The sequence below is a fragment of the Lonchura striata genome, chromosome 1 (genome assembly GCF_046129695.1).
Source record: "Lonchura striata isolate bLonStr1 chromosome 1, bLonStr1.mat, whole genome shotgun sequence".
Taxonomy (NCBI): Eukaryota; Metazoa; Chordata; class Aves; order Passeriformes; family Estrildidae; genus Lonchura; species Lonchura striata.
This window is the reverse complement of record NC_134603.1, coordinates 33,175,341-33,200,510: the sequence shown is the minus strand read 5'-3', so window position 1 is coordinate 33,200,510 and position 25,170 is coordinate 33,175,341. Positions and strand designations below refer to the sequence as shown.

Here is a 25,170-nt window from a genome sequence, read left to right as displayed (position 1 = left end):
CCCTGCCCGCAAAGGTAACCCCGGCGCGCCGCCCGCCGAGGGCAGCGCCAGCTGCTCTGCCCGAGCCCCTCAGCATCCTCGCCTCCTCTCATCCCTCCCTTCTCCTTCGGTCCTGGCACATTCTTGCCCTCATCATACTGGTTTTCTTCTCCCTTTGCTCTTCGCCATCCTTCCTCCGTGCCTGGCCCACAGGGAACCCAAAAGCCAAGCTCACCCCAAAGGCAAGCTGGAGATGCTGATGGTATTCTTCGGGGAGGAGAGGTAGAGAATAACAAGGAACAATTCTACCTATGGTAAAGACCTTCACTATATAGCACACAGCCTTACAGAACCACCTCTAAAAGAAGCCCATCTCCAGCCAGGTCAAATTAAAATAAAAGCTCCACAAGTTATTGCGTAGTCTTACTTCTAAAAATTACAGGTGCTAATGAGATTTCTGATAAAATAAATGGGAGGAAGCTGTAGAATTTACCTCTGAGGTCGCTCATGAAGAAAAGGAATCTTTTTCCACTGGAAAGGCCACCAATAATTTTTTAGTTCATTCAAGTGGTTCCTTTTATAACTCAGGTGAGTAATAGTTTTCATATTCCACCAGAAAAACGCTGGTGCTTTACTAACAAACTCTAGGCAGTAACAATTCTCAGGTGATAAAATTCAGGTGGAAATACACTCCTAGACACTGTTAGCTTAAAAGCTTCTCTGGGCAAGGTATATATCCTCTTAATGTCTGCAGTGAGGATCTTTCTTGTGCGTTTCCATTCAACCTGAACTGACATCTCTTAAATGATCACAGAGCAAAGACATAGGACATGAGGCATTTTAAGTGCCATAAAAATCATCCGAGCAAATCCTACTTATGTGTCTGTAGGGTGGTTTTTTTGTTATTTTTAATCACAGACAGAATTACTACTAGCAAGAGTAAACAACTGCTAGGGGCAGTCAGGCAAGGAAGAACATTACAAATGATGTCAAGAAGCATGCAATAATGCATGCTGAAGAACATCAATCTTTTTATAACTGGGTACTTAAAGTACTGCATAACACGCTTTTCAATACATCGTTGCATGCCAAATCAAACTAGACTAGCAGATAGAGTCAAAACTGTGCATTTTGGTTTAAGAATTTTTTTCCCCCTTAGTTCTTTACCCCAGAAACTGCTGCAGAGTGCCTTAGGATATGCTTCTGCTGTTACTTCTAAACACCTGGAAAAAATTATAGGTGAGAACTAAGTTTGCCTACAGAGCTATCTTCACTCCCTCTTGCACAGGATCTTAAAAAACCCATCTTTTATAATAGAAAAAACTTTCTTTTTCAAATGGATTTTTTAACTAACCGATATTTTCCAACATGAACTGCACAATTATTCATACTTGATTCAAATTTTAAAAAAATGTCATTCTCACTATTTTAAGTACCAAATTTTTACAAAAATAGCAACTTCTGTACATTTGAAAATATATACATTATAGACATATATACATGTTCATGTATGTGCATAGCATGAAAGATCTCATTTATGTATTTGTGTGACAGGGCAAAAAAAATAACCAGCTCATTCACAATGAATTAAATATGTACCTTAAATGTCCTCCAACACTCTGTGATTTGTGAAAGTTCATATCCACAATTTTCATTTTCATTAGACATACTTTAGATATATTCCTTTGTGTCTCAAGGATTATTTAAACCATGTGTTGCACGTTACCAAATTTAAAAATGACTCTTTAATCAAAATAACTTTAAAACAACTAATCCTCACTTAGGCTGGTCAGCTGAACCCACAGAGTGGTCCAGGAAAAATAAATCTACTCTCAAGAATGCGAATGCAGACAACAATTAGACACAGATGTGACTGAAATTAGTTACAGTTTACAAAATGCTACACTTCACATGCTTTCAGTTTTTTATGTGCAGTACAAAATTACAACGTAGTAAGGAACCACACTTATGACGACCAGTTAATTAATAGAATAAAAACATTTCTGGGTGGTGTGTGCTTTTCCTTTCTCTCATATATTTCCATTTTGTCAACAGGTTTCTGGATAATTGCAGTTTGGCAACATAACTCACATATCAAATAAAAAGTAGGGGGCAAAACTAAAATGCCTGGCCTTATCCAGACAGAAATGGGTCACATTAAAAAAAAAAAAAAAAAAAAAAAAAGAGCTGTCACACCCCCTTTATACTCAGTGTTCTGCTTAAACTAAAAATGCCTTATAGGCTAAATGGCATACATGTTCTTCTTAAGACTTCAAAAACATTACTCTGTATAATTTGATTTTTGTCAGCAACATTCACATCTTTCTCCTTAATACAGACTGCAGATTGGGTACTATTCAGTACATGGTGAGAAAAAAAGGACAATGATAGCAAAGCTACTTAAAATTCATCCATTTAAGAATCTTAAATCAGTAACATCAAATTCTGATTAGTTAATGAGGTCTTTTAAGTTTGCCCTTTTTTCTAATTAAATTTATAATTCTTCACAGATGTAGGTTTTGTTGATGTTCAATTTGTCTCTCTCATTTTGTTAAACCTCACATAGTACTCCACCAATCCATTGAATAGCCACATTAAATCTGTTAATACCATGCTCTTCAACCCCAGAAATTATTTCCAGAAGGCAAACTTGCTTTGAGAGATCATCAAACAAGACTTAAGGTACACATTTTATCACATTTTCCCTACCACAGAGCTCAGGATGCAGAGGAAAATTCATGACTTTTGCACTGTTTATTATACTTTGCTAAATTACAAATCAAAAGCATCTGACAGAAGATCATGTATGAAGCCAAAAAGTTAATAATGTTCTGTGAAAAGTAAACTGTAAATGGGAAGAGATTCTAAATTTCAGCAGCACAGAGCAAATAAAATGTAGGTACTTGTCTAAATTACAGGTTTTCCACAGTATTTTTGCTTGCTAGGAGTAATTTTTTTTAATGGCTATAATTTAAAACATTTTTCCAGCTGAAAAGAAATTTTCAAAGTGAAAATAAGAATTTAACCCAGAAAACTATAGTCAGGACACACGTTTTCTCTTAAAATACAGTTCTACTTTAAAGAAGCAAATTTCAAAGACAATGGCAGTTTTCAAACGAGGGTGTTCCTTCTTAGGGGAAAAAAAAAAAAAAATCTGTCATTTTTAGGAAGGGGTGGAGGGAGAGAGGGAGGGAAAGGGACCTTTTTCCCAACAGCACTCTTTACCTTCCTAGAAGAACGACGCAGTCAGTATCTACCGACATAATGGCTTCAACAGCCAAAATGGTAAAAAACTAAAATGCGAATTGGCTGCAGAAAGGCACCTTGCTGGCAGCCCAGGAAACCTGGGAATACTTTCACTCTTCCAATAATCATATATTGCTGGGCTCCAAGGGAAGAGGTTGGGATTTTTCACTAGATATTCCCATCAAAGACAAATTTTACTTATTAAAGCAAAAGCAAGTAATTGCAGCTATTAAATTTTTAATTGCCAGTTTAAATTCTTCTAAAGTGATGTCCTGTGTGCTCATTTCATGCACTCATGAATGAAACATTTTGAAATCCCAACACTTTCTTCCCCTTAAGAAAGAAATACTACAATGTGACAATGCTTTTATTATGACCAGCTATTCAAGAATGTCTTTCTGATTTTCCAAGATGTTTTTGGCTCCTGAGAAATATTTCATACTTATTGCAATTCAAACAAAATGATTACTCATTCTTTTTTTTTTCCTAAGGTGAAGCATGACTCAAGCTGCCTGTCACTCCACAGAAATGCTGAGAGGAGATGGCTGCTCATTTCCAGACCCTTCCAGGCCTTGGGAAAACTCTGACAGCAGCGAGGTGCTTGGCTAAAAACTGCATGTCATAGATTTGTGAGCAAAATGAAAACGCTGTATGCGTAGGTGTTTATATACCTAAAATTCTGTAACGTATTTAAACACGCATATACGTACTTTTACCAATGCGTATCCATATAAATACCATCTGACACCTCAAAACAGTAGTCTGTGTTCTGGCAGATGCTTTGTGAACCATCTCAGTATGGGTTGGAAAATAAAATAATTTTTATACATGGTAGCTAATGTTAAAAACTTCCAATGATACACTACACCACATTTCCACTTCTTATTCCAAATTTCCCCCGGTGCTCATTTTTAAATTTAAACAAACTATATGAAACATATTATCATCTTTTTTTCCCCGGAAAGCTTTTATCTCTTCCGCTTACCTCGGTTTTGAATGTTTGCTTACAGAAGAAAGAAAAAACCACACCAAACCTCAACCACCTTCAAAGAAGCATTTTTATGTGCACTAACACCTTTATTTTTCCAAAATCAATCTTGCACAGTAAAGAGCAGTCCTTCCTCTTGGTGTTTGAAACACCAAGAGAATGTTTGGTGGGTCTTGGTTGCTCAAAAGGAAGATGTAAATTTAAGGAGACTTCAGAAGGTCTTTAACTTCCTTGTTCTAAGATCACCGTTCTGAATAAGCCACCTAAAATGTCAATAAAAGTCAAATATTTGAATTGTGTAGATGTTTATTCTGTCATCTTGAAAAGTTCTCCTATGGGGATCTGCATGTTTTCCTTGGTGTTTGGAAAATTTAAACATATTAAGCAAAAGGATTTCCTGCTTCAGAAAGCACTGTCAAAATCTCTGTCAGGCACTCTTCCTCCCAGTTTATTTTTTTTATTATTTTTCTCACGCTCTCATGTCTCTTTCAGCAAGGTCTGCTGGTTTCGTACCGTACGTGCCTATTTCCACCCCCCATTTAACATCTCCCCATCACGCTACTCCTATCTGCCGAACCATTAGCACTCGAGGAAATCAAACAGGAGAATCCCCAAACCTGGCTGATCACAATAAACAGAACCTCCCAACATCTGTTTTGTGGGAAGCCTACAAACCCCAGCCTGAACCACGGCCAAAATTAACTGCTGCACCCGGCGATTTATAATTGAGCGCCGCTCTCCTCCGGAGCGGCAGAACGCGCGGAAAGCGCCGCTGCCGCTCCGCGCTCCCGGGACCCCGCGCCCCTCGGCAGCGGCGGCGGTCCCCGTTCCCGGGGCTGCCCTCCCGGTCCGCCCGCCCCGCGGCCGCTGTCAGAGCCCCGTCCGTACTCACGGTGCCGGCGCAGCTCCGCGGTCAGAGCGCGGCGGCCGCGCCTCCCATGGCGCGGCGGGGCAGGAGCGCCCCGGGGCCGGGCCGCGCCGGGCCGGGCCGGGCAGACAAAGCGCGGCCAAGGGAGGCTGCCGGCAGCCCCGCCGTCTGTTTGCTCAGCCGTGTGCGTCTGCCCAGGCACTGCCTGGGGGCACGCCGCCGCTCCCGCGCCCGCTCTCCTTCTCACTCCCCTTCGCCTTTTTTTTTTTTTTTTTTTCCTTCTTCTTTTTTTTTTTTTTTTTTCTTTTCCCCTTTGGGTTTTGTTTTTGTTTTTGTAATGCAAACCGCAGCTATTCTCTTGTCCCAACCTTATTGGTTTAAAAGCGACAACTGCAATGAGGCTTGCGCGGTCTGAAGTCAGCCCTCCTGCACGGGCGAAACGCGGCCGGGGCTGCCGCGCTCCGCCGCGGAAACTGCGCGGCCCTGGCCCCCGGCCGCCCCCTCCGCCCCCTGCCCGGCCGACAGGGCCCCCCTTCCTTGCACCTTCCTCAGCCTCACCCCAGAAAAACTCCTGAAAATCCCTCGGGTTCCTCCTCATTTAGAAAGTCGAATTGTCCATAGATGCATTCCCTCTTTTAAACTGGGTTTAAACTAAAGCCGTCCTAATAGAATAACTGGAATTACACCAACATTATATCAATGAGAGAGGCTAAATAGGGATACTCATAGAGGCTCTTAAGCATACAACCAGCGTGCACGTCTGGACATGCCGTTTTGATTGGATATGTAACAGATTTGTTCTCAAATATCTGAGATTCTTGCAACCTTGTAAAGAAAGGGTCTGCTAAAACTATTTAGCTAGCCTCCTCCAATTTAAGGGTATTTATTAAATAAAATATCTGGAACTTTAAAAATGGTTTAAACTACTTAAACCATTAAATATATGCATGCCTAAAAACAATTGTAAATATAGTTAAATTCGTATTTTAATTATTACTAATCACTTACTAAAGTTTTAAAATTTGAAACTGTATAAAGGCTGTTTCCACAGACCGTATAAATGTTTCCAAAGAAGGGCGAGATGGTTACATAGAGTTAAATTTGTGCATTAAGTAACCTTAGCTTTTACCAATCAATAGGTAATTAAGTAATTTAATTAGTAAGCCATTAAACTGAAATGGGTTTATAAGGCTTTTCTATTACAGAACTTTTAGTTGCTCATAATTTAAAAAGGAAAAAAAACTCTTTCAAAAATACATACATTATGTTAAAAAACATTATAACATACATAGTAACTAAATTTGACCAGCACTCTCCAGAGTATTTCCACTATGCAGACAGTATCTTTCACTTCATGTAGCACTAATTTTTCTACAGTTTTTCAGTGCGCATAATCCAAATATGATGAGGAAAACAGCATAACGATTTGTAATACCAAAAAAGAAGTCTTAACCACGCCAGGTCTAAAGTACTAAATTTTAAAAAACCAAAACAAAACCAAAAATCAACAAACCCCCCAACTTTATACTGTATAAACAGATTGAAACAGAACTTTTTTTCTCTTTATAAAAACCTATGGTTATTCACTGCTAATATATCCTTACCTTCAATTAACTAATCTGTGAATGTGAAAGCAATACTTCTAGAGGAGAAATATCTTCTGGCTACTACATCCCAGTAAGTGAGACATTATTTCGTAGCAAGTACATTGGGAATACTTCAGGAAAGCAGATCAGTTTGCAAAGCTACAAGTCAACCTCGAGCTGAAAATGCACCTAGGATTTCATTTTGTTTAGCGGAGAAAAGGGATCTCGGGACAGTCACACACCATATATGGGAACCCAGGTCAAAATAAGCAGCTTTCGATTGGGCCCGTCTGCGTAGCCAGCACAAACACAATCCCATCACTTCTTCAGAGTCACAAACCACATCTCACGCCAAGAAAACTATTTATCGTGTTCTATATTAAACTGTGAAAGAAATACAAGTTACTTATTATGGAGCTACGCAGTTTTGTCAGGTAACAGTCATTGAAACCCTGAAGCACAAGGCTATGCAATCATTCTGAACTATGTGCTTTTTTGGAACAGACACGATCTTCTGGAAAATGCTTACTACTGAATTCTTTACCAGTGCTAATAAGATCATTTTTTACAAAGTCCTACCCAGTCTGATATAAAGATACATCTTGCTTCACTGACTGTAGGAGCTATATCTATTAAAAGTATAATATCAGGCACACACTTTAACAAGCAGAAGTTCATTTTTTTCTAGAATAAATCAAATAATATCATATTGTTGATGTGAGGTACAATCTAACACTGGAAAATGTAACTCGAAACCCTTTCTCAAAAATAGTGATATTTAAATGATGGTATGAAAATAAAAAGTTATTTAAAAAGAAGACTGACTTCAATGATGCATGTAAATTTTAGAATAAATCTATTTCATTCCATTATTGAAAAGAAAAACCAAAACCAAATGGCACAAATATATGATTAAATTTTAGTATTTTAAATGCAAAGATGACTAAAACAGGTTTATTGTTGTTTAGTTTATAGTCCCTACTTGGAGTTATATCTAAATAATAACTTCAGAAGTGTGCCCAGTCTTTGTATTTAATTAAAGTAAGACAGATCCCCACACACATGTACAGAGCTTGATGATGTGAGAATAAACATGGGATAAATTACACAGAGGATAAGATGATTAGAAAAAGAGTGTTGACGATGCATTACAAGAAAAGAATCAGCTTTGAATTTTTAATCTCTTCTGTAGTATGGCATGTAGGCAGTATGGGACCTGAAGACATATAAATGATCTAGATGGGGGATATGAGATAAAGTAGGGTCCTCTGTGTTTATACAGCCATTAAAAAGTGCCTTAAAGTTCCTTATCTGATGTCTGAAGATTGGACTTCAGATCAGTGTATATCATTATCCCATGATAGGGTCTAACCTATGAACTTATCCTACAGCTGATACCATGGACCAGATCCTCATTTGGTTTAAGTGAGTGCAGTTCTTTTTATTTCAATAGGTAATCTAATTATGACAGCTGAGTACTGCACGAATTTGAAACCTACTTAAAAGAGGTTTATTTACTTATCTTTTGGGGTTTGTTCTTCCCAGTAACTACATACCAAATCAGTGCAGGGTGGGTTGTTGGTCACTGGCACCCAACATCATTTTCAAACCATAATTGCACTAGCACTGGGCTTGGAACAGAGATTTCAGTGGGATTTGTATATGTTTTCGTCATGCCATAAATTCGTCCTGATTCTGCATTCCCATTAATGCAGCTGGCATCTTAAGAGTCCTAAGAAGTAAAGGACCGGGCCTATTACATAACATCAAATGCACAACAAGCTACTGGGTATATTATTACAACCATTACTCATGCAATATAGTTTTAACTTCATATGCAGTGTCACACACTTGTTTTAGCACAAGTAAAATGGGTCCATCTTGAACACAACATTTACTGGGCGCTTAGGTGCCACGATTACAGATGTTCTGGTAATTAAGAAAAATTAGATATAAGATGGATATGGAACAGGGGGATGTTCATATGTTTGTCTCCAAGTAGGAAATACTACTGAAATATTTAATATCAGAAATAGGCCTAGGAAGACCACACTTCACTAAAGCAAAAGATGTATCCCATTGCTCCTGAGAGCCACCACCTGGCTCGTCCCATAACAACTGCAGTGCAACGTCAGAGCCCTCTGAAGCAGCAATATGCCTCCCTCCTATGCCTCCCATACAAGTTTTATCTTACACATAGCAGCTGTTGCCTAGAGACATCCCTGGCTGGAACAGAAGTTTGCAGCATTTGACAGGAGCCCATATTGTCTCATGCTACTCACGTGAGCGAAAGCAGAAAGACCTTGGTAAATAGAAACAGGAAAAAGAGGCAGAAATCAACCATTTAAAGTGCTATGTCCAAAAACAGTGTGCCTAAGAAGAACAATTTAATTATATTCTTTCAAGATATATTGGATAAAATTCATATTGAACTAAGGTCTGTGTACAATGTGTTATAAGAAAAGGTATGTGCTGTGTTTGTCCTTAGCCAAACCACGTATGAACTGCTGGTCCCAGTTTGCTAGTTTTTCTAGTTTGCATGCAATTGTAGTTGTTTTCAATCCATCACTTCAGTACAAATTACAGAACCATTTAGTATAATTAAAAATAGGAAATAGTAATATTTATTAATCTTAAGTAGATGCTGCTTTAACTTTTTGAATGAATGCATAACTTACATATGATTCTGAAGTAGTAGTCAGCTATGACACAAAAGATGCAGAGACTGCCCACAGAAAGAGTTCGAAGTCTAGTTTGAAAGCCAATACCTTAGTGTATCTCAATTTTTCACTCTTCAAAGTGAAAGTATGCTTGTTTTTTCAGCAGATTTCTTGCCTCTTAAAAGCATTATGTTAAAGTGAGAAAAAATTGTGTGTGTGTGTGTGTGTGTGTGTGTGTGTGTATATATATATTTACAATGACCAGTAGTGTAAATTATATATATAATCAGTACTCTAAATGCAAAATAAAAAAGTAGTTTGGCAGGGTGAAGGAAAGGTTTCCTAGGTGAACTTAAATTTTAAATGTATCTAATACTATCATTTTGATTTGGGTATTTTTTTAACACTCTACATTACTTGTCTCTTCTAGAAATCTCATGAAGGCAATGATTGGCACACAAAAATACTGAAAAGCTTTTGTCTCCAGATCATCTGAAGTAGATGTTCTACCCACAAAAGTGATGGCTTTTCCTTGAAGACAAGACACCAGGTCTGTGACATCCTGAGGGCAGAGATCTGAGATCTACTCCAGGTTTAAAAGTAATGTACCTTTTGCAGCTACAACAGTCTTCATTTTAGCAATGTCTCAGCTATCAATTTGAACTATAGAAAATTACCTTCTATTTTCCAGTAAAGTTAAAGAGTTTTACAGGGGGACCTTTAATACTGTCTGCAGTGCCTAAGAATCAGTGGAGTGCTACTTTTATTCGCTGCACAAAAACCTCTGCTCAAAAGATACATAAACATGTAGCTATTTATAAAAGAAGTCCTGCTGAAGACAACAAATATGTGTCTAAAGAAAGTTATTTGAAGAATTATCAGTTGACAAGATAGGGGGTGAAATGAAGGGAGTAAATTGCAAGCTGTGAGCTTCCTTAAGAAACAGCTAATTTTTCTAATTGACATTCAGGCTTTTACTCCAGCTCAGCATGGAAACATAACTACCTAAAATTTGAAAATAATCATCCTTCACTGTGATATGTGAATAATAATTTGCTTATAAAATTGAACAAGTCAAATCACCGCTGATGATGAGAAGCAGCTTGCTTACATTCTAAGGGGTGACAGAAGCTATAATCAGTAGTTCCTTGGAAGACTGGGTTGCAGGAAGAGCACACTGCAAATGAGAGATTACCAGTGAGCTGACAAAATAATCAACTCCTGTTGTTCTGTAAAGACTATAAAACACACCATTTCACACACATACCATTTTTCCATAGTTCATCCTCCCATGACTGCTTAGGCCTTCCTCATCTTTCATTTAGTGCTACAAGAATAAAGGCAGAACTCAGAAACCATTGCAAATTTTTTTTCACAGCAATAACTTACATTTTTGCCAGTGATACAAATACAGTGCACTGTATGACATGAGTCAGCTCAGTAATACTAGACTGTCTTTTTTCCAACTTTTTATCACTAACATGACCAGAACCAGTTTTCTCAGCACCTCTTATAAATTGAAAAAGATTAAAAGTTCCTCTTTGTTTTTCAACTCTGAAAGTCATACTCAGAATACTTTAGTCTGCTAGAAAAAGATGTTTGTTCTCTAACCACAGAAATAATAGGTTTTTTTGTTGTAAATTCTATTTTGTTATTATTTCCTAAATGCATTTTGTATTTTTTTTTTCTGGAGTGTTATTCATGTCACTGTTCAACAGTAGATGGAGCAGTGGATCATTACTGTATTTTAGTTATTTGTGCCAATTATTACATAATTTTTCAGCTACTTACATATAAGGTTGCACAAAAAAACCTAAAAATATTATATAGAGAAAATAATTATTGATTAAAGCATTTCAAATTAGAAAGAATATTGAAAGAACAGCAACCCAGGCTCACTTTGACAAATTATTAAGACAAACCTGTATTTATGATTAATATAAGTGACACATAAATACACATTCAAATTACAAACCTTGCATTAGCTGAATGCAGTAAATATGTACATCCTTAACTTTGAAACATTCAGTCACACAAGTTTTCTTTTGGTGATCTGAATGTCCTCAAAATATTTTAAATATTCCCCACTGTGGGCCTTGTAAAGAAAAGGACAAAGTGGAAGTATAAGTTAAAATAATCCTGTGATTTATTTTATATTTGCAATGATGTTTTTTCCTAGAAACTGTTTTTAGGTAATTTAACACAATACATTATTCTAAACTTTACAGTAATTATATCTGGAGCATCATTTGTTCATCAGAAGCTACATTCCCACCTATATGTAATCACCTAAAATTAAGGATTTAGTCAAAGGTGATCATCCAAGCTCTCATCCTCAGGGGAGAGACACTTCCAGTCAATGCAGGGGACCCAATTTTGAGGTGTCACCTCTCTGCAGACACAGATGATGGACTTAAGATATTCTCAGGTTTTGGTGGCTACAGCTGCCCCAAGAATCCAGACTTTGTTGAACCCAACAGTACAGTTTCCCTTAGAATCAATTCAGTCTCAATACTAATTGTATTCACACAAGTTTCAAAATTGAGCATTTGGCTCTATTTTGAAAGTTTGCATAATTACTGACTCAGACTGCCAATATTTGTTGTTACAAATCAAGGCCAGAGGAAAACTTCTCAGATGGCTTCAAAGACCCAGTTCTCATCTCCAAGCCCAGCTCCCTCCCCCGCTTCCTTCCAGCAGCATTAACTTTTTCTCTGCAATCTCACAAAAAGGAAAAAGAATAACCTCTAAAGCTGTTTTAGACTGAAGGTCAGAATTCAAAGGATTGGTAACTTTATCCACGGAGCCTTGCAATCACATTGCTATTGGAAACACACCCAGAAGCACCAGCACTCGAGATGTTTTTATTAAGCAATGTCAATAGGTACAAAATTTGAAGGTTGGTTTGTTGGGTTTTTTTTCCATAGTGTAAGGTTTATCAAGATTTATATTTGCAAGAGATCAAATTGCTTTCTGCCACTGAATTTTAGTTTAATGCTCTCTCAGGTAAGGAAACTGGCTCTGTGTTACATGCTAATGAAAACAGCAGCTTTGGTTTGTTTATCTAAATACTTAAAGAGAGGCACCTCTTACAGCCAAAATGTAAACAAAGCTTAAACTCTTTTTACTGCTTGGATACATCCAGGCTACTAATAATGATTTTTTTTTTTTAAACATTTATGGCATTATACAGATTTTCTACATATATATCCTGCTTTAAAATACACCTTTCTCAGGAAATACTTAATTCTTAAACCAATTATTCATAATTATACTTTAAGCCCACAAACACAAGATGACAGATCCCTTTCAAACCTGGGCTCAAAGGGGGAAAAAAAAGTCACAGACAACAGTCAGAAATTTTGTCCCTGCAAACCTGTCACTAATTAAGAGGGAAACGGGTTAAAAAAAAATTCAAGTGAGTTTCACAAGAATTAAGAACAAGAAAAATTGTGATTCCAGCATCTAAAAAAACTAAATCCTATACCTTGCCCCTCTGTCTTGTACCACATCAGCATGCCCAAAAGAGTGAAGCATTCATATCCACACAAGCTATTCACCTGAGGAAGTTCTGAAAATGCATGTTTAGGGATGCCTTGCCTTGCACAATGCAGGAATCTCCATGCACAACCTCCTCCATTAAACAGTGCTGCTAAACTAGACCCAGACAAATGAAAATGCATCTTGCACTGGATGGCAGTTTATGAGCTGAGAGACACAGCATGGGTGCTGCACACTGGGCAGAGGCAGAATGCTTTTCTTGCAGTGGTACTGGAAGAATGCAATATCGTAAGGAGAACAGGACACACAGCTACACACAACAGCAGGCAACTGCATGAAGAACTTGAAGCAAAGTAGAGCAACCTGGTTTTAACTCTTATCATTTACCTTTTAAAGAATTGCAATCTGTCTGCTATTAGTATAAGGAATGTGTTGAGTGTCTTCAGTGAATCTAGGCCAATGTCATTACAAGCAGGGTATTTTTTTGTAACCAGGCTGATTTTTAACAGCTCTTTTGGAAAGCACAAAAGCCTAAATTAGAGACATCTTGGAAAATTCAGTAGCTTTAGTAGCCTGAAAATGCATTAGTTTGAAATATATTCCACCAATGTACTCCAACAGATGACTGGTTATTGAAAAAAAACTAAAATTAAACTTCTGGAGACTGAATGCTGCATGTGATGACTTATGGTGCCCAGGACACATGGGCTTCATTGCCCTGGCTGAGGACACCTCCTGCTCCACCAAGCCCCAGTGGGCTTTGGCCATACACTAAGACATCCCCAGCCCCTGCAGCCACTGATGAAGTGTTTACCACCCCTCAAGCTTCTAGAATGAAGGCTCCCCCTCCTGAACCTTAATCTGTATCTAGAATAGTTTTGAATTCAGAAATAGTCTCAGGAACTGTGTGGTGGTCTCAGGAACAGTTGAAAATGGGAAATCCAAGGGATGGAGAGTGGCTGCCCCTCAGCTGGCTCTTATTCTTCTGAGAAACCCCAAAAAAGCTGGCACAAAGCCTCAATGATAGCCCTAAAGTGCATTTCTCTTCTCCAATCTCCTTTCTCATAAAATACTCTTTATTTATTGTTGTTGTTTTTTGTTTTTTTTTTAATGATAAAACATTCTTAGTATCTTCACCTCCAAAATACTATAAAATGTTGTGTATACATCTCTAAAGCTTGAATTAAAACAGAATCAGCATCACGGTAATTAGTCTCAGGCAAATGTGGTATACCAAGCATAGCAGGAGGCTTATACAAATCTTTCTCTGCTAGCTGATGAATTACAGGATTTGCCTCTAGTTTTTCTGGTAAGTAAGTAAATAATAGTATATAGTTATCCAGCATGTGTATTAAAGCAGCAACTTTTAGGTCAACTATTTTTTCACATCAATGTAATGTAGGGTTGCCTAAAATTTTTTTACAATCTGATGAATGTGCAGGATGAAATGCATTTGAGCAGGTCCTACATTACAAGGTTACTGTAAACCACTGTCGGGGTCTGTTTCAGCCCAGGCCACTGCCCTGCAGTCCAGTCCAAAGGTAGACTGTGGTACCCATCTGTTGCCCTTCTGACCTCAAGAGGGCTATGTACTGTTGGCTGGAGCCTATCCTCACAGTCCATGTTGCTGCAAACTGGTCTAGTTATCTCATCATGTTTGGATGCACTGAAGACACCAGTTCCTCAAAATTTGAATGGGTAAAATAAAATAAAATTACTTGAAATGAATGGCTGTGAGAAAATAGCTGTAAGTTAATATGCAATAAAAATGTTTCCTATTAATTTAGTAAGAGAAGTGGATTTTAGAGAGCCTGGAAAAGAGGTTTGAAGACTTCTGTTTACATTCGGTTTAGAAACTCATGACTATGAATAAAAACCCAATGAATCACAGAGATTTAAGAGATTGGTTTGAGACACTGAGCTTTGCAAGACATAAGATTCTCTGGTTTAATAAAACTGTACTACACAGCTTAGGGATACCTGCCAAATTTCCAAATTTAGCACTTTTTAAGGACGTGTGGCTTTTCTCTTGCTAGAAAGATTCATGGATAATACCAATAAATCTTCCATCAAATAGCTGAGAACTAGTAGTAATGCAAAGTATGTGCAATCAGAAAGCAGTGATGTCATCTAACAGTCAATAAACATGAAAGTACATGGGCAGACATCAGTGGAAATGTGATAACCTAATATGTAATAAAAATAGCGATAACCAGACTTCATAAGATTTCCACATAGATGTCCTGTGCTCAGGGAAGTGACAGTTAATATCCCCTTTAGCATTTGACAATGTGTTTCTTTCCTTCCACCTGAGAAGAACTAATAACTAATAAGCCACAGCATTATGCTGTGCCTAATATCAAATGCCATGCTATCCAAATTAACATGTCTGTAGGGTTGGTTCTACTGAAAGAAGTAAATCCAGCAAATTTTCATCACTTGAATTGATCTTGGATTAGCTCCATTATTTGAAAATCCCATGTAATATACTTCCAAAGTGTGCAAATGGATTCAGAAAATAGAAATCAAAAAAAATGAAAAATAATTGAACTCCTGACTTCCTCGAAGTCTAAAAAACATAAATTCTGATTTATCATTTAAAATTTGTTTGGTTTCCTCACCTGCCTGCAATTACAACTCTAACTTCATTAGCTGAATACTGCTAAATGCATTCCAATCATCTTTTCATAACTGAACCCTGAAAGACTGTTTCATTTCTTCACTCTTGATCACCTTATCTGATTATTTCTCCATTTACATAATTCCTTGCTAGCTCCGGAAATTACTTTTCAGAAAACATTCATCACAGAAGTCAATGCATTGTCCAACACGCTGGTGTCTTGCCCCTAAGCTTGTTACAAATGCCTTCCAAGGAAATTTGTTCTACCACACAGGGATGACTGCCCCATGGCGTGTCAGATGCTTACTTACCTCCTCTTGACTCTGCAGGTAAGAGAAAGGAGTGCATGTATTTATTAGATAATTTCTGTGTTCACTCTCTCATCTCTCTTGATCTGAACCCCTGAAGTAGGAATCACTGATACTCTGAATTATACTGGCAGTGAGGACACTCCTGTGGCACCACAAGCTGGGTGGCTCAAGGTTTTGCTCTTGATTTGTTCATGAGCTGCCAGCAACAGCTGATGATGCCCACGTTCACCTTGCATAATTTTCCAGCTCTCACAATTTACTGTTTCATTACTCAATTTACAAAGTTTGTCCTTCTTTACATGAGCCTGTTAAAACTTCCTTCTCTGGGGGAATACCCACATGTATTTGCCAGGGGAATTTATTCTCTTAGATATACTATAGGATCAAGAAGGTGTTTCTATTTTGTTTGTGACATGTAGGGGATCACTCTCTCACATACTGATCAAATTGTTATATATTCCTCCTCACCCCTCTAACCATTCCTACACTGCATCATGCTAGGAAGGGTGTGAGACTCTTGGTCCAGCTGGAGATGTGATTGTTTCTTTTTTGAGTTTGGGGTCTTGGAAGGAATTTTGTTGCTTCACAACTTCAACAGTTGAGGATCTTTGGGTTCAAGCTTGTGTTATACAGAGAGAAAGCAAAACATTTCTTTTCTCTGATCTTTTGCATCCAGCATTCAGTCTATAGGGCAGAGAAGTTAAGACGAACTGACAAAGCCCATGACAGACTAATTGGTGACAGAATTACCTGGCAGAAGATTGCTGCTTGGTTTGACAAGACTTCAAAATATGAAAAGCACTTGGTAGACACGGAAAGCTGCAGAATACCTACTTTTCGTGCCAGGTTTTTTTAAGGGCTATATTGATTCAGAATTCTGCTCATTTTACAGGTGTTGTCATTTTTTGATCTGCTGCATCTGTCCTGGGAAGGCCAAGGTGGTACAGCAATTTATTAACAGCTGAAATTAACTCTGTGACTCTCGAGTTTTGGAGGGGATGGAGACACCATATGATATTTGTTTTCAGACATAATCACTTCATCTTTCATTCTTTCCCTGAGCTGAACTGACAATCAGAAGCTTTGCTTTGGATTTATGATGTTGAATGAAAGCCCAGTGGATAATAAAATTAACACCATTCATGACTTAATTAATGATAAGCACCATGTGTCTTTTACTAAGCCAGCAGTAACTGGACACAGGACACAGCGGATGGGTTTCTGCAGCAAATGCAGAGCCTTTCCTTTTACTTCCCACACCTTTCTCATATCATCCTGCAGTGCAGATACAGTCTTCAGAATACAAAGAATTCATTTAACCCAATATTGAGATCAAATTAAGACTCTGGATACATTACCAGAAAGTTGTTTGATACCTGGTGATGTGATTGACATAAACATCTCCTCTAGAGTGATGCAATAATCTGTATTTTGGGGGGTTTTGTACAAAAATGGGAGTAAAGATTTTAAATATATTTTTTAAACGTACGAGCAAGTTCAGTGACTTCATTAGAAAGTAAAGCAAAAAAAAAATATTCCATTCTAAATAATTGCTGAAGCAGTTTTCTTTTGTATTTAGCTACTTCATTCATATGTATTTTTTATTTCTGGAGAAAAGTGGAGTTTATGTTAGTAATTAAAAACATGCAAAATTATGTGAACATTTTGTATTTACATTGGTTTTGCTTCATTGTCTGCATATTATTCTGATTGCATAGAAACACCCAGGAAAATTTTCAAAGTGCTTCACAGAGACTACACTATGCAGGTCCTATTAATTTGAATAAATCACATGGTTATGTTCTCACATTCTAATTTGAAAATTTCCCTCCTGCTTTCCACCATCTAAAATAACTATCTAATTCTGGGTATGCACCATCTGCATCTCCCACTCTGCAGTTTATAAATACAGAAGGAACACACAGTCTTTCCATACAGATACTACAGGATACTCCATTAGCATTTTATACCCAGAAGAAAGTCTCCAGCCTAATGAGAGTTACTCTATTCCTTGTGCTGCTCCTAATCCTCATCTCTAAGGATATTTCCATTAATATTTTTCTGAAATGCCCTTTAGATGCATAGAGTATCAGTATCCTGGAAACGTCTAAAATAATTAGTACAATTACAAAAAAAAAAAATAGAAAAAAATAGGATCAAAAGAACCACTAAAACTAGAATAAGAGATAATCAACCTGTAACCCATCAAGTAGTCTGAGAAATTGTGCTTTGACATTCCAGAAGCTAATGACAGCAAGTATAAATGAAAGATTTTTGCATTTGACTATATTTGAACTTTCCCCACAATGTGCCAGGAAGGTCAGCCAGGGTATTTTAGAGCAAGGCTGTGAGTAGAGAGAATTACAGGCTTAGAGTTACTTACAGGGCCTTGCCAGAGATTCCCTCTGTTTTATAGCTCACAGGCTTCAATTTTCACAGTTGCTGCTTCTAGCTGGCTTTTTTACATCTCCTGAAAACCAGACTGGGGGCAGGGAGGACATTTTTCCCGACACAGATAACTTCAAGAGATCCAGTGCCCATGGAGCAGAGGAATGAACATGGGCAGCAGCGGCAGCGCAGCCGGCTCAAAGCAGCACTTGGAACCAGCCTGTAATCCAGTGGTGGAACAGCTGCAATGGCTTGGGAGCTTCCGTGTTGGGAAACTCAAAGAGAAGATCATGGGGTGGCTTAAGAGAAGAGAATCAAGTGGCAGGGAAGAAGGAGAGGTTTGCTGATGAGATTGGTGTAGTTCTGGAGAGGGAAGGGTCTGGCTTTTGGGACACAAGTTGCTTAAAAGTGAATTCTTTGGCTTGGAAGTCCTGAGGGTGCAATGACTTGGGGCTGACACAGACCAACCAGGTACCTCTTACCAACATCCCAGTTTGGGGAGAGAGACACATAGGGGTGGTGTCATCAACAGCACCTTTAGAACCAAAAGGCAGCTTGCCCGCACTGGAGACCGCATGCCTCCAACCATACCATCATCAGTATACAACAGCCCTATCCTACAGTTTCACAGATGTCCACCCAAAGGTACATTTGTCTTTAGCCTCTCATCAGCCAAGGACATTTCCACACATTCTCCACAATCCATCTTTGTGTTTTCCTAAAGCTTAAAGGAGTGTGACATGTGTGAGGTTAGCTAGCTTTCCATCAGACTGGATTGAGATTTCCCAAGATATTAAAAAGTTATTGTTAGGAGACATGCAGCTAGACAGACATACAAAGAATGTGGTTGCAAAAGCTTTTTTGCTTTAGGAAACCAGGTTATAACAAGAAAATGCCTGATCTCCATTTACAGTTCTGTTCATCTATTTTAATGAAGTTTTTGATTTTGCTGACAGGGCAACTTCATTTTACATAGAAAGACAGTTCCCCAGAGGGTAAGATCTGTCATTTGTCACACAAAAGCCTTTCAGTCCCTACCCACAAAAGTAAAACTGCACCTCAAGAAATCAGGTTCATCCTATTGAGCTGCTGAAGGAAGGAAAACAACACTACAGACAAAAATTGTGCATTGCTTCCTTTCAGGGACCAGCTATGACTGCAATCAAAAAGTCACTTCTTATTTATATTATAGATTGTTTGAATTTTTTTTCAATCTCAGACCTGGTGCTGTTAACAACTGGACTCTCCTCTCTCATATGTGGGTCAGATTAACTTTCTCCTCTTCACCACATAGCAGCAAGAGTGATGTCAATGAAGAGCATCTTTCTTCACCCGTTCTTTCAGTCTACTTTGATGGATACCAAAAAATAAAATCAAAGGCACTATAGCAATGCAGGGAAGGATGAGACCACCAGAAAAGAACTACAAGCTAACAACAATGGACACCATGCATGAGCTCATGAATAACCTGATTTTCCACCAAGTAGGACTTGACAAAGGCTTTGATACACAGCCTGTTGGAATGCCTGAGGCTGTCAGCTTGTTTCAAAGCAAAAGGGAAGACTGTTGGCAACTTCAGAGCCTAAAATGGTGGGAAAAAAGCTTTGCATCAGGGAGAGGTGAAGCAAGAGTCTTTTACTCTCAATGATCTGATGCTTAGATGATTTCCAGCTAGAGTTATCTGATTTGGGAAAATTATCAATGCTCTGTAGAAAAGGATTTTTTCTGGAAATAATCAAGTCTCAACTCAGGAATCTTTTCACCTAAACTATCAAAATATTTTAAAAGGTGTAAAAATAAAAAAGCTGAGAAGTCTTTGCATTTAGAATGTCCTAAAAAAATTACTGTATGGTGCAATTTTCTGAAAACCCATGTTTCCCTCTGGTTTTAACAAGTTTTTCCTTTTTAATATAATTTCCCTCATACAACATTATTTTTACTACTATCTTAACTCCTCTTCAGAAACCTGTTTCTAGTAAAAGAGTAATGAAAGGGGAAAGCACTAAACAAACAACAAAGGTGAAAATTTCACACCTCTAAGTAATATTAGTACTAAACTCAGCATATTTTTTAAAAATATTTTAAAATTATTTTAATTCAGAACCATATTAAATTGATTCAGTCCTTAATTTATAAAGACAAGTGGCCAAATATTATAACCAATTAGACTCGACCATGTAAATTGTTTTCACCATCAGTGTTAAAGCTCAAAAGTTGAACACAGCTGAAATCAGGAGATTTTAAAGATACTGATATCTACGCATTGTTCTATTAATTGTGGTCTTTATTAAATTTATTTATTAAATAAGGGATTTTGAAGAAAGTTAAGTCTTTAGCAAGATGTAAATAAAAAGCTTGTCTACAAGGTTTTCATACCAATGATTAATTCATCACTGAAATTCTACTTTTCCTCATAGATCATGTCTTTGCTGAAGTAAAACTGTCGAAACTTGTATTCAAAGTATTGAGAAGATGTATCAGAAAAGCCCTGCTCCACAACATAAACTTCTTTTAGGGTTTGTGTAATGCTTCAGCCTTTGAAGCTCTTAGAAAGCTCACTTTTTTTACCTAAAAAAAAAATGTATCATCAGATGAAAAAGGAAGAGAGGAGTATATGGAGAGTTGCAACCACAGTCAGTTTGCAAACACTGAAACTTTCATGCAATATAGGTGTAAAAATTGGATACACCTACCAGTACATCTGGCCTGACTGGATAGCTATAATTTAAGCAGGTGGCTGACAGATGTCATATCTCATGCATGCCTTTTCATGTTCATTTTTATTTTAATCTCATTTTCATGTCTCAAGTATGCATTTAAAATTATTTGCTAACATATTGTACTGTATAGTGTACATGATCCTTGAAGGAGATTTCAAAGAAGAGTTCAAAGCTGCCAATTGATTATACAGTGGGAAAAATGAAAATAACCACTGCCAATTTACCAGCCCCCAACACAGACAAAGATGGGCTGTTCCACAGCTAACTGCACCAACAAGGTTTCAGAATACAAAATACAGAAATCTTTGCCAAAGTTAAAACGAAATTTTTGCTGCAACTTGCTGAAAAATATATTAAAATGCTGCTTGTAGGCTGAGGAGATGTAGATGTAACTCACCCTTTCACTATTCAAGGATTTGCAGACGGCAATCTCATTGTCCTGCAATGTTGCAAAGGTTTTCCTGAAGGCACTATTTTTAAGCTTCATTCAGAGGTTTGGTTCTGCAGAGGAAGTTTCAGAAACCAAAAATTACCAGTTATGGTACCATCACTTGCTTCATATAAGATCTTGGTACTTTAACAGAAGAAACAACTTCTGTGTAACTACATCCCAATCTTACACATGACTGTATCTATCCAAGTGGGAGATGAGTGGTTATTCTGGAAAATATGACCTAAATTCTCGGCTGGCAAAAGCAGCATACCAAAAAGCAAACTTAAGTTCTGAATATCATCTGGAAAGTTGTCCTAATGAATATAATCTCCCTCACAGGAATAAAGCCATTCTATCAAACCCACTAGGGTACACTGAGATTTAATTAACTATCCTGACTTTCAGGAAGAAAGTACCAAATAATAACAACAGGTGACATTGATAAAGTCTTAAGTACAAAATACGACTGTTTTGCCAAATACAAGCAATACTCTTTTGTTTTTATTAACAGATGCATCATGTCTCATTCCTTCAAGATGAGGACTGAAATGCTCTATAGTAATTTGTGTGAACTTTGAGGCACATTTACTTAAATCCTCTAAAATATGCAGTCTTTTTGGCCAGTGAATTTCAAAGTTAATGAAGCAAACATCCTCTTACATGCATAAGTGAGGAAAAAAAGGAAATAAATCTTTCTGTTTGACCCCCATTCAAATCTGAACATGAAATATGAGCACTTTTAAAGCAAGGCAGACTTTTGCAATGTATTAAAAGCATATGCTAAAGCCTACTGCTACTAAAAAGCCTCTTGCTCCTCACTTTATCACTGCATATGCCACCTCACAGGTGTCTATGAGTATTTATACAGACACAATTTCTAAATGGGAAAAAAGAAGAATGAACTAAAAGCAATCCCATGATGACTTTGCGATTTATACAAGAAAGCTCTTTGAAATGCTGCCCCGAGCCACACAGAACTCTAGTTGAATAATTAATTACATATTGACAAGGTTTATAAAAGAAAAGCTCAGCGCCGTATTGACATTTATATCTTCTTCTTAAATTCATTAGAAAATGCCATTCTGCTTGAAAAAATTATTGGTAGCTTACAGTTTTTGCCTTCGTATGCAAATGCTTATCAAGAAGATATGACAATGTTTTATATGACTTAACAGGTTGCCTAAAATCGAATCTTTATGACTGTGTAATTTATATTACGAGAACATTCTATAAACAATTAAGAAACTATTGCATGTACTTAACAACAAGTCACAGCATGCTGCAAACATTTCTTTAAACTATTCTAATTGTGCTTTACATCTGAATTTTCTGTGCAATTAGGAACCATTAACACACAAAATACAACCAAAATCATGATTTAAAATGACTGTACGTGAATTTTATTAGGTAGGGTGTAAAAATGAGATGTAACAAATAATTGCAAAATATGTAATACTGTCAATGTTCTTTATTTCAAAAGGAGAGAGGATAAATTTTCATATTTCTGTCTTCCTATTACATTTACAGTTAATTGAACTAATATGGCATGCACATTTCTGCTACAGTTCTTCTGTTACAGTACTTCAGTTGCACTTAATAAATTGCACCTTCCATGAAAAGAAAAGGTGATGGATTGAAAAATGTTTAGCACAACCATGCATAATTGATAGGTTCCCTAGTGCAAATAAGTGTCTAATAAATAATTAAATTTAATCTCATTATAAGAGTTTTCATAATGGGATAATTTAATTAAATGAAAGCCAAAGGGTTCTTAGGGGTTGAAAGATGCTGCTGATGCTATATTTGGCTAATGGTCTGGGGATAGTATAGTGAAGAAGGGTAATTCACATGGGTACATGCATTATTTAATGAATCCCTCTGAGATGGAGGAAAGGACAGATCAATGATAACTTGTCATTTTATCATTGCTTACAATGCACATTTAAACAACCTGGGAAATGTTAAAAACAGAGAGAGAATCTTGCAAGCCTTTGCAGTGCATCAGGCCTTCTCTGCCAGACACACAGCAACATTGCCTTTTGCAATATGCAGTTTCACTCTCATCTAGCATTGTTAATTTTTTTCCTTCTTTCAGACCAAAAATAAAAGCAAAGCCTTACAAGCTTCTGTACAGTTAGGGCAAGCCTGCCCCTAAGTGAAAGTTATAATGGATACAGCATGTATATCTGATACTAAAAAATTGATAGCTGTGTCACGTGGGACCCATTAACAAGCTTTTTGAGTGGGCTGAGTTTTGAGCTTTAAGTCTCCAGAAGCACTTAGCTAGGGTAGGATACTAAAACCATACAAGTCTAAGTAGTTAGCTCATTTGCAGGTGATCAGTTATGAATTAATATGAATACTGAAGGTTATATCTTTACAGATAGGACAGAAGTGTCACCTTGCACACAATAAAATGTGAAAGACCCAAAAGCTAAATGGATGAGTTTGCAATCTGAACTTTCACTTTTCAATGACCATACACTCACAAGCATTCTCATTTAGAAACTTTAATCTTTACTGGTAGATCCTGAATAAAATGACTGCTGTAGCTCAGCAGGCTTGCAGTTTGTTTGATGGTACCAGACATTTTTATCAGAAAGATAACAATCACTCTTTTAGAAACACAGAGGGATACAGCTGTCCATGATTTTGCCTTCTGAAGCATAACGATTATGTAACATACCTAAAAAAATATTTTTATTACTGCATTTATTATCTGTTTTACCTTTGTTAGAATCCTTCTAAATTTTCTGAAACTTAAATGTGATTTTTCTTCTAACAGTAACACAGACCCATTACTTACACAAAGAAAACATTTTCTAGTATCAATGAAACAATTTTAATTTTTGTTTGGTGCTGTGCTATGAGTAGAAGTGGCAATGAGCTACACAAAATGATGTTCAAATGTCTCTAGGAGGTATGACTACAGCAGCTCACACTGTCCCACCAAATAGTCGGCCTCATATTTGCCAGTTATGAGGTCCCACAGAAGCTCTTCAGCCTTTCCTAATCTTCACCTAAATTATCTTGTCTTAAATTTGCCATCTCTCCAGTCATCTTATTTTTAGTTGATTAATAAGTACCTTAATCAAAGTACTTTAATTATAGATACTGAAGGTTTTGCACGATGAATATCAATCTCCTATTTCTATTTGTTTTTTATGCTCCCAGACACTTTTCAATCCACATGGAAGTTTAGCAGTAACATATTTCTTGAATTATTTCTTGTGAGAATATGAACCTTTATTAAAAAATCCAAATATACTGTATCTGTCTGGTTTTTGTTCACCTTCTCAATGACTCACATGAAGAATGCAGAAACTTCATTTTGTCTCACACATGTTCTCTGAGGGATTTACACTTCCACACTCACTGGTTACCTCATATAAAAATATGTCTCAGTGCTTTCAGTATTGTTACTCATGTTTTTTACCACCCCCTTCTTAAGCAGAACAAATACAATGCCATTTGGCTTTCTTGCTGCTGCTCTGTTGTTTGGTTTAGCACCTCCTTCAGCACTGAAAACACAAACAGTTCCTCACTTTGTATAAAAAGTAGGTGTTTAATTTTACACTAACACAAATGAATCATTCATGACTCATTACAGAGATGTAGTGCCTCTTTCCTTCTCAACTGTTATATTTAGATTGGTACAGTTTAATAGCCTTACTTATTAATGCTTTGGTTTTTACAAAAGGAGTAACTGGAATACAAAAGGTTTTTATTCTAGTGGGGATTTGCAAAAGGATGCTAACAAAAAATACCCCAAAATAATTTTTGTTATTTATAAGATAATCTCTTCCATCTATTTCTTTACAAAGAAACAAACAAAAATATGCATGTCTTGAGAAATTGGCTGCGTTTTCT

At 37.2% G+C, this 25,170-nt stretch overlaps 1 protein-coding gene across 1 annotated transcript in view; it reads right to left on the bottom strand.

The window, feature by feature from the left end:
• Positions 1-21,364, bottom strand: part of EYA1 (EYA transcriptional coactivator and phosphatase 1) — a 103,044-nt gene extending 81,680 nt beyond the window's left edge. Inside the window, exon 1 of the mRNA XM_077783236.1 lies at positions 21,265-21,364. Coding sequence (XP_077639362.1) covers positions 21,265-21,354 — 90 coding nt within the window. The 5' untranslated portion in view covers positions 21,355-21,364. The remainder of the gene's footprint in view (positions 1-21,264) is intronic.
• Between the last annotated feature and the right edge of the window lie 3,806 nt (positions 21,365-25,170).